Source organism: Sphaerulina musiva (genome assembly GCF_000320565.1).
Source record: "Sphaerulina musiva SO2202 unplaced genomic scaffold SEPMUscaffold_1, whole genome shotgun sequence".
In the NCBI taxonomy this organism is placed as follows: Eukaryota; Fungi; Ascomycota; class Dothideomycetes; order Mycosphaerellales; family Mycosphaerellaceae; genus Sphaerulina; species Sphaerulina musiva.
In genome coordinates, this window is record NW_016017383.1 from 1,577,766 (window position 1) to 1,590,231 (window position 12,466).

The 12,466-nt window shown below is 52.7% G+C and overlaps 6 protein-coding genes across 6 annotated transcripts; 2 read left to right on the forward strand and 4 right to left on the reverse strand.

Moving 5' to 3' along the window:
• Nucleotides 1-506: 506 nt before the first annotated feature.
• SEPMUDRAFT_145890 (Pal1-domain-containing protein) lies at nucleotides 507-4,000 on the forward strand. The gene is made up of 6 exons (XM_016903324.1): nucleotides 507-919; nucleotides 1,060-1,343; nucleotides 1,578-1,629; nucleotides 1,691-2,086; nucleotides 2,138-3,597; nucleotides 3,747-4,000. The coding sequence occupies exons 1-5, from the start codon at nucleotides 886-888 to the stop codon at nucleotides 2,995-2,997; spliced, it is 1,626 nt and encodes a 541-aa protein (XP_016764826.1). The 5' UTR covers nucleotides 507-885; the 3' UTR covers nucleotides 2,998-3,597; nucleotides 3,747-4,000.
• On the reverse strand, nucleotides 3,467-3,981 carry SEPMUDRAFT_34035 (uncharacterized protein; the record flags this gene model as incomplete). Its single annotated transcript, XM_016908556.1, has 2 exons — nucleotides 3,467-3,597; nucleotides 3,747-3,981. 2 exons carry the CDS (start codon nucleotides 3,979-3,981, stop codon nucleotides 3,467-3,469), a joined length of 366 nt encoding a protein of 121 aa, XP_016764827.1.
• A 406-nt stretch (nucleotides 4,001-4,406) lies between the features above and the next one.
• Nucleotides 4,407-5,345, forward strand: SEPMUDRAFT_129599 (ankyrin repeat domain-containing protein). Its single transcript, XM_016902299.1, has 2 exons — nucleotides 4,407-4,885; nucleotides 4,947-5,345. Exons 1-2 carry the CDS (start codon nucleotides 4,512-4,514, stop codon nucleotides 5,110-5,112), a joined length of 540 nt encoding a protein of 179 aa, XP_016764828.1. The 5' UTR covers nucleotides 4,407-4,511; the 3' UTR covers nucleotides 5,113-5,345.
• Nucleotides 5,346-5,353: 8 nt separating this feature from the next.
• Nucleotides 5,354-9,126, reverse strand: SEPMUDRAFT_145892 (tryptophan synthase beta subunit-like PLP-dependent enzyme). Its single transcript, XM_016903325.1, has one exon. It carries the CDS (start codon nucleotides 8,635-8,637, stop codon nucleotides 5,989-5,991), a length of 2,649 nt encoding a protein of 882 aa, XP_016764829.1. The 5' UTR covers nucleotides 8,638-9,126; the 3' UTR covers nucleotides 5,354-5,988.
• A 1,369-nt stretch (nucleotides 9,127-10,495) lies between these two features.
• SEPMUDRAFT_145893 (uncharacterized protein) lies at nucleotides 10,496-11,180 on the reverse strand. The gene has a single exon (XM_016903326.1). It carries the CDS (start codon nucleotides 11,171-11,173, stop codon nucleotides 10,856-10,858), a length of 318 nt encoding a protein of 105 aa, XP_016764830.1. The 5' UTR covers nucleotides 11,174-11,180; the 3' UTR covers nucleotides 10,496-10,855.
• Nucleotides 11,181-11,280: 100 nt separating this feature from the next.
• SEPMUDRAFT_145894 (uncharacterized protein) lies at nucleotides 11,281-11,790 on the reverse strand. The gene has a single exon (XM_016903327.1). The coding sequence runs from the start codon at nucleotides 11,666-11,668 to the stop codon at nucleotides 11,444-11,446; it is 225 nt and encodes a 74-aa protein (XP_016764831.1). The 5' UTR covers nucleotides 11,669-11,790; the 3' UTR covers nucleotides 11,281-11,443.
• Nucleotides 11,791-12,466: the final 676 nt, after the last annotated feature.

Consider the following 12,466-nt stretch of genomic DNA (forward strand, 5'->3'; position numbering starts at 1 on the left):
TTATATTCCTTGGATTCATACACAGTATCCATTTCTGCGTAGGAGGGTGGTGGGGTAGGAGGGTGGTGGTGGTGGTGGTGGTGGTGGTGGTGGTGGTGGTGGTGGTGGTGGTGGTAGTGGTGGTGGTGGTGGTGGTAGTGGTGGTGGTAGTAGTGGTAGTGGTAGTGGTAGTACTACTACCATGTCAGTGCTGAAATAGTATTGGAATGTTAGAAACTTACCTTTGTCGATATTTTACAGAACTTAGTGGATTTGAAAACGAGTGCAGTGTTTTATTTTCGAGTGCGTGCCAAGAACTGACGCGCGCGGGGTACCTCAGAACGAGTGCGCGTCAGGTGTACACGCGAGGTGCTGGCCTTCTCGACCTACCTACCTTACCTTACCCATCGACAGTCTGGACGAACCTGCACCAACTTCCCTTACTTTACCACCACCACCACCACCACTGCACCCACCCACCTTCCCCCCCCTCCACACCCATACCCATACCCATACCATCAACACATATCGCAGGCGGGCATTCCACCGAGCAGAACTAGGGCCATACCCACGACGCGCGCCAATTGCGTCCGAGCATTCCACCGGGTACAGGCAGTCTAGTGTGCAGGGAGCGGGACGCGCGAGAGGAGAAGGCAAACGCCCGACGCAGGTCACGCTGCACGCCACGCAAAAAGACAACAACGCCAGCCGGGGCGGCGTTGCATCCATATAAACAACACTCGGCCATTGTCCGCGTGCACACCAACGAGCGTGCAGTAGTGTGGTACAGTATAGTACTCTCTACCGTACTGCTAGGAGCTGGGAGAATACGATCTACACGGCGGCCCACCCAGGTAGACGACGAAACGCACAGGGTGCGAAGGAGCGAGCAGCTTCCCATCCTCAATGGCCTTCTTCGCCGACGCAGCGGCGCCCGCAGGTATGACGACCTCCTGTTTCACGTTGGGTCACAACCAACACCCATCCACCCATTCTTGCTGCTGCTGCACGCTTGTCGTGAATTGATACACGCTGTGCCAGACCACGAACGATACTGACCACTCCTGCGCGTGTGCCCAGGCCGAGACCGCGCGCCCGTTGGCCTGCTGTTGAATCTCCCACCCTCCTCCAACGTCCCTGGCCCGATGCTCTCTCCCTCCTTTTCCAGCAACAACCCCTTCAGAAGAGCAGCCTCCCCGTCGCCTGCCATCCCGACCTACTACAACTCCTCCACCGCCGGCACGCCGCCCGCTGTTAAGCAGCCCGAACGCCCAATGTCTACCAACCCATTCCTCGACGATAGCGAAGTCGCCCGCCTGCAGCAGCAGCCCGCTCGTCCAGTGCAGATTCCGGACGATATCTTTGTGAGTGGTCTCGGGGTTATTACTGTTGTCGTCGTCGTTTGCGCTGCGCATCCGCCGCCATGCACCTCCCCTGTCGTAAAGCAGGGCTGTGTCATCCATCCTAGCAGAATTCTCTCCTATCTAACCGCCCTCTCGCGGTGTGTGTTGTACACGTGTCGTTAGTCGATGCACATATGCACAATGGAGCGCTTCCAGAGGTTTGCAGAGATGTTTTCTAATTTTCCTTCGCTGCAGAACGACCTTTCACTCCTCGACAAACCATCTTCCAACGGACAAAACGGTGCAAGTGAGTACTTGACGTGAGTCACGATCATGGGCATGTTCACCAAAACTCACAACTGGTACAGACATGGTCAAGCGTCCTGAGAATAGAGCTCCGCCGCGACCTGGAGGCGCAGGACCACCACCACCACCATCATCGTATAGACCACCGCCCGGCGATCGCGAGCGACCACCGCGACCACTACGCAGTCCGGATAGGAGCGGATTTCCCCGACCGCGGCCACGACGAGCATCAGACTCTTCAGTCATGGAGAAAGATCGACGACCCCGCATGGACCGCGAGCCATATCGTGAGCGCACGGAGTCCTCGGAGCGCCGACGGGCGGAGCGCCGACGGGAGCGAGAGGAGCGCCGGCAGCGTGAGAAGGAGAAGGTCCGCAACGGCGAGAAGCCGAAGCGCAAGCCGCAAGGGCTAGACATTATAGACAAGCTGGATGTGACTGGTATTTACGGTCAAGGCCGTGAGTTGCACCAGCTCTATGAAGAGAGATGAGCGAGGCTGACAGTCACAGTTTTCCACCACGATGGTCCATTCGATGCCTGTAATCCTCATCGCAATGCTAAGAAGGACCGACGAGCACCAATGCAGGCGTTCCCAGCAGATTCCGCGAACATGCAACTTGGTGGCGCTGGACCTCTCCGATCACGCATCGATCTCGACACGTTCCACGGCCGTGGCGAGGAAGGCTTTTCGGAGTTTGCGGGAACTCGGAAGAAGACGGAAACCAACCAGTGGAAGACAGAGCCGATCACTATCGACCCACGGCAGAAAGTCGAGCCAGTGCACGGCGAAGAGACGTTTGGCCTGGGCACTTCTACCTTCCTAGAGGGTGCGCCTGCTAGTAGGAAAGACATGCAGCGACGGGGTTCTGAAGACCCAGAAGTCCATGGTGGCGGCTTGTCTAGAAAGAAGTCAATTGCGCAACGATTCCGTGGCATGTCGGCCTCGAAGCGTGATCGACCAGATGATCTGCGTAGCCCCGAAACGCGTTACCAGTATGGAGGTAAGGCTAGTCCGCCTGCGCCACCAACAAGTAAGGCTATGAGTGCAGGCGGTCCAGTCCAGGCCAGGTATAACAAGGATGACGAGGTCAACCCATTCGACAACGACTACGAGGCGGCATTCGACAAGAAGGGAAGCCAGATCCGCATTGCCGAGCAAGAGAAGCCGTACAGTCGACCACGAGCAGGAAGCAGCCCGAGAGCGCCACCATTGACCAGAACGCGTACCAGTGACGCTCGACTGCCCAGCCGAAGCGGCAGAGTCAGCAGCGGAGATGAAGAGAGACCAACTACTTCTGGGGTCAGTGGCTTCTTGAACCGAATGCGCTCTGTCAAGGGAGGTTCACGTCGACCAAGGGCCGCCGAGTAAAGTGGCACAGTTGCGGAGCGGAGACCTTGCTCATATCTGAATGTATTTGGTCCGAAGGCATGACATGGGCGCCAGAATGATTAGGAGCCAGAATTTGGAGAGATACCACTACCGGACCCGGTTTGGATGCACTTAATATTGCGCCACAACTGCGGCGACACGGCATTATAACGGCCACGTGCAGGCATGCGGCCGGGAACAGGCAGGAAATTGCGGAGCGAATTGTTAAGAGCAGCTTCCATAAGCTATACAGACAGGAAGCAGACTTTTGGAGCATACTTTGACTGCTGAGAAGTGCTCCACATGCTCGCGTGACATGTTCTAGCTTTTCCTCATCGTGGGTATCATCGAAGCATAGGTACGCTAAAGGTTCATTCCTGTTTCCACTCCATATCCCAGTATCCTCATAATCGAGTGAAGGTGAACGCCATGACCAACCATAGTGTGAAATCATGAGTACCGGATATGATCAATTTTCGCGCCATTCCCTTGTGCACTCTACACATCTGTAGAACCTCGTCATCGGCTCATCTGCACTTCGAATCTGCACTTGCCTGAAATAGGCATTTCGACTCTCGCAGCCTTCTGCAGGACATTTCGCTATACAAATCACAAGCCAGAGTCAGTGCGCACTTCCATGCCACAATTGAAGAAATATCAGGAATTAAGCAGTAGTAGATGGTAGTCGTAAATAGCAGCAGTCGTAGGAAGTAGTGATTGCAAAAACACAAAATTTAAATTGGACGTACCTTCAGTTTGGTCGACATTTTTCCAACTATCGGCTCCACCGAGAATGTCTCCGACATCTTTGAGCTTCATGTTTTTGCGCTCGTAGTAGCGACGGTCGAGAACCATTTGGTAGGGACATGTTCGGCATTCGAAGCGGTTTTTGCCAATGTGCATGCTGTCTTCGGGCGCGGTGTGGAAGGAGGGGATTTGGGAGACGATGAGCATGTTGCTGCAGGAGGGGCAGAAGAGGAGCATTGTTTGATTGATTTGAAATTTCTTTTCTTTTTGGGGGGGATTTTCCTGCTCTGGCTTGTTTCTGAAGGTGATTTGGACGAGGTGGTGGTATTTGGTCTTGTTTTCGTTGTTGTCGTAAGAAGGTTGCGTATTGTGTCGAGTGAGTCGTTCTTGGGATTTCCTGGATCCGCTTTCAAGAGTGTCTGGTCAGAATTGGAGGCTGTTGTGATGAGTGGAATGTCAAGAGAGGCAAGTTGGATGCAAGTCTGGGACGATCATGGTATTCACATGAAGATTTTGATCGATGAAGTGAAGAGAAGTAGGTACAGTAGCGTAGAACTAATTCTCGCTGGTGGGTCCCGGGATTCCCGTGGTCATCTTAAACGCAACTCCTCAGCTCACCACACATCGATCCTCAAACAGACCTGGATTGGACTGGAGGTACGGGGATTTACACAACACCGCATATTCTAACACATTCTCTGCAGCAAGACCGCTCGGCGATAGCACAAGACCGAATCATCCATCCTCCGCCACCACTACCATCAATCATGGCTGATGACGAAGGTGCCTCTCCCAAAGAACTTCTCCTGGAAGCCTGCCGTCGTAACAACACCACCCTCTTGTCTGAAGTCTTTGAGGGCAGCCCCCTCAATTCCAATGCCGACGCCATTGCTGCGTTCCTCAACACCAGCACCGATGCTCTGGGCGCCAGCGCCCTCCACGTTGCGGCGCACTTCGGCTCCTATGAAGTGCTAGATGCAATATTGGATCAGGAAGGAGTTGAGATCGATGGGCAAGATCGAAGAGAGGGAGACACGCCACTGCATAGCGCCGTGCGGTTCAGCAATGGCCTCAGCACGGAGGAGCGGGATCGTGGGCAAGCTGTGGTGGACATTCTAGTTGATGCGGGCTGTGACCCGAGGTATGCTTTCCGGACATGATGATACCTTCGAATGTGAGGAGCACTAACTCATGGAATACAGGATACGGAACAAGGCAAAGCTGAAGCCCATAGATCTGGTCGATCCACGTAATACCGACTTAAGAGCCGCACTGCAGAAAGCTGAACTCGCGATTTTGGCCTCCAGCGATCTTGTCAATGAAGACGAAGACGACGGTCCGGACGGCCCTGGCAGCGAGAGCGACTAGCTTGATCCAGCGTGCCGGAAGTGACTGTCATAATTGAGGCATATGCCGCATAGCGAGGCACTCCTGGTGTGCAGGGCAGGCCCGATGGGGCCTGCGAGCGACCTCTAGAGTCGCCGATGAGGACACCATTGTCCAAGAGCTATGCAGTACACAACTGTCTGCCTATTTGCCTCTCGTGTACAGAAATAGCATGAAACTCTCACAAAGGAAACTACGATCACATGACAGCCGCCAATAGCAACGCCACGATCCGTGTCGAATTCATATGTGCACGCGATTGTAGAGACGAGATTCTGATTACACACATCAAGAGCCGCTCCGGACACGAGCACCAACATCATCAATTACTACTATGGCTAAGGTGCTTCGCTTTCAGAACCGCCTGCCCATGTGGAAGTGACTATCGGTGGAAGAGGTGGGAAAGTTGTATTCGGGTAGTCATTGACGACGCAAGTCAGACTGTCTAGTGAGATTGAATCGAGCTTTGCAGAAGCGCCCAGCCAACAAGTCGCGGTGTCCATCACAGCGAAAGGACAAGGATGATGCACCTGGATACCAAAAGAAATGCGATCGCAAGCACGTGTACTCGCGACGTACCCTCACAGCGCGCCGAAGGATCGTGCTACGGGCAAGACGAGGGCTTTTCTGATACCTAACAAGATGTCGTGGTCGGAGCTGATCCCTGTGTAAGTGTAGTACCTCAGTATTGATCATGACGTGGACACCGAGGACGATGCACCCATGTTCAGACGTGAGCAAGCCCCGACCTGCCGAGGATGACATGTCAGAGTTTTTCTCAAAGTCAGACCACCATGATGTCGAGTCTATGCACTGCCAACCTTGGCTCGAGGTCTACGACAGCACACGTATATGCTCTTAGGTGCTCTGGGAGAAGGTCCGAGCATACTCATTCACAGCGCGTGAAATCACACTGGCCAGGATGGAGACATGCGGGCGCTCTACGCCAACCGAGACGCGGAGAAACGGATCAGACCCTTCTGCCATGGATGAGCTGGCCGAAACTCTTGCAGTCGAGAAGCCAAAGCTCACGCCTTTGGTGATAGGGAGACTTGATGCCTGAGCATGAGAGAGGAGAAGGCCGATGCAGGCGTCCAGCCCCTCGCGGTTGTTGAGCCCCTTTTCCACGAAGTCAATCGTCACCACTGCGCCGCCGTGGCGCCAGCCATGCGCCTTCCACTGGGCCGGGTAGGCAACGGTAGCGGTCGTGGCCTTGATCTGGGCAGTGAGCAGTGCACACAGCGTCTCGGCATTCCTGCTGAGCTCCAATACGCGACTCTGGTAGAGATCGAAGCTCAGCGATGGAAGAAGCGATATGCCTCGTGCGTACATGACTGCTCCAACGTCTCGTCGAATCTTCCGCATTTCGGCCTCAATGCTCGTCGGAAAGACCACTAGTCCACCCATCTGGATATCTAGGCCGAGCTGGGCATACTTGCTCGCACTTTCCGAGTAGAGCACGAGAGGCTTATGTGGGCCTACGAACCAGTCAAACACAGGCAAACCTCCTGAGACCATAGTGCCGTCAATGACTACAATACGTGACTCCCAACCTGCTGTTGATGACACAATCCTAGCGAATTCTCGGACATTCGTTGTGGGGAGGCCTGCGACATTTGCCACGGGGTCTATGCAGACCACCTTGGCGTTGCACTGCTCAGCCGCAGCGATCAGATCTGCAGCATCGTAGCTGTCAGTCGAGCAGACCATGAATGCGCCTGTGTTGGAAAGGGAGACTATTTGCTCAGAGGCCTCGAAGTAAATGTAAGGAGGCAGAAGAACAGTATCAGAAGAACGCAGTCTCCGCACAATGTAGTGGAGAATGATCTGGAATGCCGCCATCCCGCTGGACGTGAGCAGAAGAGCAAGATTGGTCTCGTGAGTCTCGCTGGGCCGTAGCGTATTGAGCAGCATCAATTCTGCATCACGGAGAGCCAATGCGCCATAACGATCATAGTTGACCATAGCGGAGTTCTGCGATGCTGCATCTGCGAACCACTCCGTCATCGCCTGGTCGTATGAAGGACTGGCGCGATCGAAGAGGCAGCGACAGGTTGAATACAGCTGGAGCAGGACTCGATACCTTTCCTCTGCAACCCAGTAGGGAAGGCCTGGTGTGGATAAGTCAGCCTGCAGCTCTCCTGCCAGTGCCTTCACATGCGAGAATAGGGCGTCGGCCGCGCTCTGACACCACAGGTCGTTCCGGAGGTGCAGTTCCCTCGAAAGTTCGCGACGGTGGTCGTCCAGCGTTCGGTATGTCTCGAGGCCGTCGATGAGTCGTTGAACGAGGGTCTCTACCAGCGTTGATGGGCAGACGGCAGCTTCAGGCCAATCTGCATCATCAATTACCAAAGCCGAATCGGACAGAGCCAGTGCCTTATCCTCGCAATTACCGCTGCTCATCTCTGGTGCATTGTACCTTTCGGCGGGGTTGAATATATTGCGGAGGCCCATTCTACGACGTAGGCCATCGTTGTCCACATCCTGGACAAGAGCGCGAGCAATCACAGAAGGACTGACATTTGCGCCAGTCAGCAACAGCAAGACTTTCCCAGATAGGTTATCGGACACCTGGTGGTAGGCGGCAATGGCAGCCGCAGCAGAACCTTCAAGGGCTAAGGATTGAAATCGCAGCGCTTCAGCTATGGCCAATGTCACCTCATCCTCCGAGACAAGAACGACTTGGGCCAGGTGATGGTCAATGATATCCGCTAAAGGAGTCGTGTCGAGAAGCTGTACCCCCAGGCCGTCACATTGGCTGGGAGCTGTCTTTTGGGACAGACATTGGGAAAACTTCAATGTTCCGCGATCTTTGTCGTTCCATTTCCGAGAGAAGACTGCCGGCTGCACGGCGATGACGCGCGTTTTGGGGGAGTGAACAGAACACCATGCAGCAACCCCAGAAGCCAATCCTCCGCCTCCCAGTGGAACCACGACGTAATCAAACTCGCCCGCATCCTCCATCGCTTCTATCATCATGGTGCCAGCCCCGGCGGCCACATTGACAGCTGCATATGGTGATATATACTCTTCATGATCGCCGCGATCAGCCACACGATGTTGAGCGGCTGATGTCGCTTCGTACAGATCGTTTCCATTGAAGGATACCAGGTCCGCTTCATCCAGGATCCGTTTGGCTTTGATTTCGGACACTCCAACAGGCACGATGATATGGGACTTCTTGTTCTCCGCCTTGGCTGCGGCACACAGCGCTAATGCGTGATTGCCTGCCGATGCAGTGACGACCACTTCCGCTTTGGACAATATCACTGCGTTCAGAGCACCACGGTATTTGAACGACCCGGTGTGCTGGTGCCCTTCCAGTTTTGCATACACCTCCCCGGACCTGCCCGATTCGTCGTTTCCGCCTAGCCATTGCAAACGGGTCGTTGCAGTGCGCACTACTCTGCCTCGCAGTCGATCATATGCCTCAGATACCAACGTAGCCAAATCACGAGCTTCGATCTGCTCAACCACTGAGGTCCTGCGTCTCGTAGTCATATCCATGGGGCTGTTCTCCAGGACCCTGAGCCAGGGGAAACTTTTCAGGTTGGTGAGAGGTCTTCGATGTCACGACAAAAAGAACAGAGTTTTGAGGGCTTATTGTCTGCAAGGACCCCTTAAGGTGGTGCACGCCGACGGGCTGTTGGCGGGCTTGGTGCAGGTATCAACATGGTTCATTACATGGTGTTGCGGCTATCGCTCGGCCACCGGGGCCTCGCCGATTGCGTATTTCTGTCTCAACCTGCGCTACAGAAGCCAACGCGGTGATAGAAGGCGGAGCAGCGCGAAACTTGTCGTATCAACAACATCATCTCTGAGACGTGTCGTAAGACCAAGACGACTGTTGCTGAGCTAGAAGAACGGAGGTTGCTCCGTAGTGTCTGCCGCATGCCTGTAATAGTTGCCACCCTTTTCATACCTACCAGATAGTAAAGAGGAGCACCTCTTCTTTCTGGACTCTTTGTACAGTTTCGCCAAATGCGTCAAGCATACGACCGACTTCATCAATATAGAGCTGCGCCAGGTTACTCACCTTACAGTATAGGTAGGTACAAAAGGTACAAAATGTGCAAGATTACCTGCCTGAGGCACTTTTATAGAGGGGTCCCCAGACTCCCTACAATGAGGGTGGTCCCCAATCAAAGTTGTGCCAAGACTTTGATTAAGGTTTGGCGTCAAACCTCAATCAAAGTTAAGACTTCCCAACTTTGGCAAAGTCTTGGCAAACCAAACCTGAGGCCAGTAGGGAGGAGAGAGAGAAAAGTAGGCCAAAAAGTAGAAAAAAAAATCGAGAAAAAAAATCGAGAAAATCCGGAAAAAGGTGTTGTTTTTTTCTATATAGAAAACAACTCCTACTATTTCCAAATCCTATATGTTCTTTTATATAACCCTAGGATACCCGGTAACCCTAGGGGAGCCTAGGCCCTAGGAAGCCCGGGAGGGGAGGTACCTTCCTCCTAGGGAGCCCGGGGAGCCCGAGGAAGGGGGAGGATTAGGTAAGACCTCGGTATCCCGGTCGATTAGGTAAGATAATTGAGCCAATCGGAGCTTATTCCGCCGAGGTAACGTAGGAAGGTCAAAGTCGTCAAAGTTATCAAACTTCAATCAAAGTTGAAGGGGGTCTATTAAAGCTTAATCAAAGTTGAGGGTACTGATTACATAATCAATCAAACTTTGGGCCTCTCGTAGGTTTGATTGATTGGGGACCACCCTGCCTACAATACCTTATTACCTACCTTAGGTAATCTGTTTTTTTCCTAACATCCTATCTTCTAATAATCTGATTCTTCTCGAATGCCTTCAAGGTTCTCCCGTACTGTTACTATGTACCCGCGTCGGGGAGACGGGATACTTCAAGTACTTGTACCTTGTTATTAGTACACGACTACATAATTACATGACTGCATTGTACATAGGTAAAATTTCCCCTTACCTATGTACTCTCCTATCGATACCTTGACATGAATGATAAAAAAAAGTTGTACATGTTACATATACATGTACCTTACCTTACCTTACCTTACCTCCTGCTGCCTACATACATGCCTGACAAACCTGACATCTACCTACTACAAGGGACTACTCTGATGCCTAAGCAGCCCAACTGTATACCTACCTTACCTTACCTTACCTTAGGTAGCTAGCCCAATCAGGTACGCAAGCAACCCTACCCCTAATCAAGACACAAGACACAAGACAAGACAAGAACCAAGAAAAAAGTCAGATGAGCGGTCTTGGGGGAAAAACTCCAGCTGGAAGGTGTCTCTAGACTCTATACGAAGTGTAGGTAGGTACCTGAGGTAAGGTAGGTAAAGTATGTACATGTAATTCTGATGATTTGTAGGTTTCCCATTTCACCCGTCTTTCGTCTCATTCACATATGTATATCTTGGCAACTTCTGCTACTTGTTGTTCTTCTTCTCCTTCTTCTTCTTCTTCTTCTTGGAAACACCCATCGCCACGCGCTGCTGCTGCTGCTGCTGTCTTTGTCCTCATGATGTGAGCCTGACAATGTCCTATCTCGCTCGCGCTCTTCAAGAGATGGGAGTGCTCGCCGTATTTCCTGGGAGCTAGGAGCCTTCGAAGTTCTGCGCGGATACCTTTGGCTAGCTTCCACTTCCGCACCGCACGGCATCGCATCGCATCGCATCGCATCGCATCGGACGGGTACATTCATCTCTCGCCGGCTTCCCGACGAGCTTGATTTCTTCCTCCGACGTCACTAACAATGACCCCCTGTTGGTGCTCCAGGCTCGCGTTTACAGTAATTGTAATAGGTACACGGCCGAGTCGTTGGATTAACTGGCTTCGCGCATGAGTAACACACTTGCGCATTACAGGGCGGTTGCCTCTCTAGTGAGCGGTAATGGATGTAATTGTCAACCGCTTGAGGATTCTTCATCATAAAGGCATCTTGGTCGGAGACCCAAGATGCTCCTGCGGCGTCTATCCAGATGTTATACGGGATGCCGTCACGGCCCCACCATGCAACAAGTGACTTTTTGAGAGGGGGCCTTATTGCAAACGTGGTTGCAGTCATAGCAAGCACTAGGAGTGCAGTCGATACGGAATTTAGTTTCATGGCGAGAGTAGAGCTGGCTGGACGTTTGATGGTAATGTAGTTGTCGTGGTTGTGGTTGTCGTTGTGGTTGTGGTTGTTGTGGTTGTGGTTGTGGTTGTAGTTGTGGTTGTTCTCCTTGTCGTTGTAGGTAGTCTACCGTATGGTTGTTGTCGTTGTCTGAATGGACGGATACCTGCTTGCCGGATGATCACAGAAAGGTCCTTGGTGATGCCTGGGTGACGGCGACTTTTATACACATACGAGGGTGCCAGCATCCAGAACGTTCTCTTCAACCTTCATGCGGCCAAGTAGGGCATCCAGATTCCACTTTTGCCTCGACGGAAGAAACAACATTGTCGAATTTCTCGTCATCTTGGAAGGAGCTAGCTGCCGTATCCAGGATCCATTCGGCCACATTAGGGTCCAAAGTGTAAGATACGACGCACCATGTTCCCATAAAGTTGGCACAGCCATCAGCCATCAGCAATCAACAGATTCAGCAATCTTGAGACAAATGCGCTATGAAGGGTCCTGATCCCTGTGCAGCAGAAGAGTCTGGCCACCTAGGTACTGAGTGACAGGTACTGACAGGACCGTAGTTGACTTTCTGGTATGACCGTATGGATGAGTATGGTGGCCTCTCTTTCTGCCTGTTATGATTGGCGGGGGTAGTAAGCATACAGGGCCGCAGATCATTTTTCATTTTTTACACGCACACGCGCGGCATAATCTCCGCGGTCTGACTCCCGGAGCACTACCGGCAAGGGACTCCTGGGGCCCCGCACATCAAGCACCACATCAAGGCAGGTACCACAGGTACCTCTTACCTCTTAAGGTTACCTCCTACCTGCCTACTACCCACGTGGGTCCCTCGGTATTGTGGCTGCCGACAGTAGTGCACTGTTTTAGTCTGTTGTCACTGACAGTCTGACCCTTATTTTATACCTGTAGGTGGTACAGTCATCAGTACCTTACCTACTGTTCCTGTTGCACCACATTTGGAATCCCGAATACCGGACCCATCCAGGAGCTAGATGGTAAGGGGGCTGCTAGGACTGTTGACTGTCGCCCGCTTCTCGTCTGCAAGGGCCCATGGCATAGGGGCTGAAATTGAGCAGTATATGGTTAAACTGTAAAAAAAAAAGGAAAAAAGAAGAAGGACGAAAGAAAAAACTTACAAGGGCTGTCATCATGGAGCTTTTGCAGATTGCACCCCCGAGCATCCACCCAAGAATCTTCCATCTCGTCGCCATGTCCGTCCGTTCGCGCTTA

Coding starts and splice junctions, on each gene's coding strand:
- SEPMUDRAFT_145894 (XM_016903327.1), bottom strand. CDS start 11,668: ATGGCTGTGCCAACTTTATGGGAACATGGTGCGTCGTATCTTACACTT.
- SEPMUDRAFT_129599 (XM_016902299.1), top strand. CDS start 4,512: ATGGCTGATGACGAAGGTGCCTCTCCCAAAGAACTTCTCCTGGAAGCC. Junction 4,886..4,946: donor GATGCGGGCTGTGACCCGAG/GTATGCTTTCCG, acceptor CATGGAATACAG/GATACGGAACAAGGCAAAGC.
- SEPMUDRAFT_145893 (XM_016903326.1), bottom strand. CDS start 11,173: ATGACTGCAACCACGTTTGCAATAAGGCCCCCTCTCAAAAAGTCACTT.
- SEPMUDRAFT_145890 (XM_016903324.1), top strand. CDS start 886: ATGGCCTTCTTCGCCGACGCAGCGGCGCCCGCAG. Junction 920..1,059: donor CGACGCAGCGGCGCCCGCAG/GTATGACGACCT, acceptor GCGTGTGCCCAG/GCCGAGACCGCGCGCCCGTT. Junction 2,087..2,137: donor TGGTATTTACGGTCAAGGCC/GTGAGTTGCACC, acceptor TGACAGTCACAG/TTTTCCACCACGATGGTCCA.
- SEPMUDRAFT_145892 (XM_016903325.1), bottom strand. CDS start 8,637: ATGGATATGACTACGAGACGCAGGACCTCAGTGGTTGAGCAGATCGAA.